The 2,687-nt window shown below is 44.3% G+C and overlaps 1 protein-coding gene across 2 annotated transcripts in view; it reads right to left on the bottom strand.

Moving 5' to 3' along the window:
- Window positions 1-288: 288 nt before the first annotated feature.
- Window positions 289-2,687, bottom strand: part of fosaa (v-fos FBJ murine osteosarcoma viral oncogene homolog Aa) — a 3,741-nt gene continuing 1,342 nt past the window's right edge. Inside the window, exons 1-4 of one of the 2 annotated variants that reach the window (XM_014012763.1) lie at window positions 2,489-2,681; window positions 2,030-2,257; window positions 1,650-1,757; window positions 289-1,533 (exon numbers count right to left, since the gene is read on the bottom strand). In XM_014012763.1, coding sequence (XP_013868217.1) covers window positions 868-1,533; window positions 1,650-1,757; window positions 2,030-2,257; window positions 2,489-2,524 — 1,038 coding nt within the window. In that variant the 5' untranslated portion in view covers window positions 2,525-2,681 and the 3' untranslated portion in view covers window positions 289-867. Of the gene's footprint in view, window positions 1,534-1,649; window positions 1,758-2,029; window positions 2,258-2,488; window positions 2,682-2,687 lie in introns of those variants that run through there. The other variant, XM_014012757.1, reaches the window with a different exon arrangement.

Below are 2,687 nucleotides of genomic sequence, written 5' to 3' on the forward strand. Positions count from 1 at the left end.
ATGTATACATGTATATGTATGTATGTATACTAACCCAATATTTTTGAGTTAAACTGATTTGTGTTAAACTTTACTTTAAAGTATACTTTAAAATAAAGTTTAACACAAATCAGTTTAGCTCAAAAATATTGGGTTAGTGTAACAGTGTAGATTTATTGGTTAAATTTGTTCAATTCCAATATATTTTTATAGCAACCTCAGCATTTATCCTGATTTACCACGTGGCCTGACCACTTCTCACATTTTTAATTACGAAATGGTCTATTTTCTCAAAAAACTGCAGCAAACTGTGAATGAAGATTTATTATTATATTCCTGTGGCATAGATAAGCAATCAATGCTTTTACATTTTTTAAACATTTTTAACAAAGATCTGAAAGGTAAAAAAATAAATCATAAGCTAAAATTTCGATATAATATAGATATAATTATAGTGCACAGGATGTTTTCATGGAAAACTTTTTCAACAATGAGGTTGAACCACAGCTGATGAGGTATGCAGGTACTCAACATGAATGAGTGTTTAAATACATTTACAGCAATAAATACTCTGTATAACTCCAAAAACACAAACTTATTTGATACATCAGTCTCCACAATACACTTTAGATCTACTAACAGATCATTTGTACATTTTTCTGAAAATTATTTGGAATTTGTCTGCATGCTTTATGAGCCCCTCTTTAAAGTGAAGCCATGCTTTACAGCTACATCTCTCTGTTCATGTTTATATGTTTGTTCAGTCAAACACAAGACATTTAATTTATGCATTTCTTTAAGCGTTACAGCATATTTGGGCATAAGTTGTTGATTTTTGTCTCAAAGTCAAGAGCCTGCAGACAATAAAAACACAGACAGATCGTTTATCTATAAGGCTAAAAGAGTTGGAGAGTTGAGGATGTCGACAGASTCGGTTTTGCTTAAACCTTTAAGGCTGTCCAGTCCATCTGTGAGAGAGTCCAGCTCAGGACAGGCGAACGTGAACACGGACAGGTAGCTGCTGCAGGTGGGGGTGGAGGTCACCACGGGAGTGCTGAGGGGCTCCAGGTCGCAGGAAACGGACTTGTACAGGGTCTCCCAGTCCGAGACCCCGAGGGAGCTGCTCAGGTCGATGTCTGGCACGGACCGCGCCGTCTCCATGGGGGGTTTCTCCTCCAAACCKGGTAACATATTGTCTAGTAGCCCCTCCTTCATGTCCAGGGAGGGCTCGAGGTCGCAGAGGTTGACCTCGGCGCTGGCGCACAGCAGGATGTTGGAGTTCCCGGAGATGGCCGCGGATGGATCGCTGGGGATGTCCATGTCCTGGGGCGAGGGGGCCTCCTGGATGCCGTCCTCCGGGAGTCGGTCCTCGTCGGGACTGGGCGGCAGCTCTGGGGAACCTGTGGATTCCTGGAGAATGGACTGGAGCTCCTCGGGCATGTGGCACGCGGGCTTGTGCGCGGCGAGGATGAACTCGAGGCGCTCTTTCTCTTTCAGGAGGTTGGCTATCTCCGTCTCCAGGGCTGCTTTTTCCTCCTCCAGCTTGTCCGTCTCCTGCGAGATCCAAACATCATCCACACACAGGGTGGGGGAGATTTAAAAAAAAAGATCAAAACAAACCAGGCAGCGGTGAAAGGTGCGAATGACAGCTGAGGAAACGCATCACTTACAGCTTGCAGCGTGTCTGTGAGTTCCCTCCGCCTGTTGCGACACTTCGCTGCGGCCATTTTATTCCTCTCCCTCCTTATCCTTTTCTTCTCCTCCTCCTCTGGAGACAGCTGGGACAGAGGAGACACATTTCAGTGACGAACCAGACCATTTTCATCTTTCCAGCTTTGAGAAAACAGCCTATTGCTGCATTACGTCTAAAAATAGATCCCTGTTGCAGACTTTGCTGTGACCTGAATTTAAATTGACTTTCTGTCTAAAAGGGAAACGCTCGCAGCCACCCTTAAAAAAAATCCCATTGCACGCAAGGATTTCTGATTGGCACATGCAAATTGACATGATTCTGTCCAATTGCATGTTGACTTCATCTGAGCTCGCCCACCTGCTCAGTTTTCCCCTTCCTGGCAGCATTTTTCCCCTTGTTCCCTCCCGCTTTGGGTGTTGCCTGGCGAGAGCTTTGCGGCTCATTGGCTTGTTTGCCACTCAGAGATGGTGGGGCAGATGTGATGATCGTAGGCTGGACCATCCACTGGAAATCTGGGGTGGAGGATATAGCTGTGACTGTCGGAACAAACGGATCGCCTTCGGGGCTCAGATCTGGACAAACCTCCTGCAGAGAATAAAAAAAGTAATAAATAAAGCAGAAGATTAATTAAAAGTTTAATATGGATTTTAATACAAGTCTTCGATAAAACCTTTAAATCATTTGTGCTACAACAATACAAACAGGCCATCCTATGCATTTTACWTATACATTTCCAGAAATAGCCCTCTTTAGATCAATACTGACTTTCTCATTGTTTCTGACGTCAACACTGACGCAGGGATGCTGAGGAGTCTCCTGAATGGATTTATTTTTCTCAATGAAGCGCCGCATCGACACGTTCAGAACTGGTCCCAGGACGTCGGAACCACAACAACCCGACCGGGACAGAATTATTTCCTCACACCATCCACCCCTCCATTGATGCTTTAGTCAAATGCGTCAGAATTGATGCTTTTGGAGAGAGGGAAAAAAAGAGCGCATGCAAGTTCATTAC

Source organism: Austrofundulus limnaeus, unplaced genomic scaffold, assembly GCF_001266775.1.
Source record: "Austrofundulus limnaeus strain Quisiro unplaced genomic scaffold, Austrofundulus_limnaeus-1.0 Scaffold2, whole genome shotgun sequence".
In the NCBI taxonomy this organism is placed as follows: Eukaryota; Metazoa; Chordata; class Actinopteri; order Cyprinodontiformes; family Rivulidae; genus Austrofundulus; species Austrofundulus limnaeus.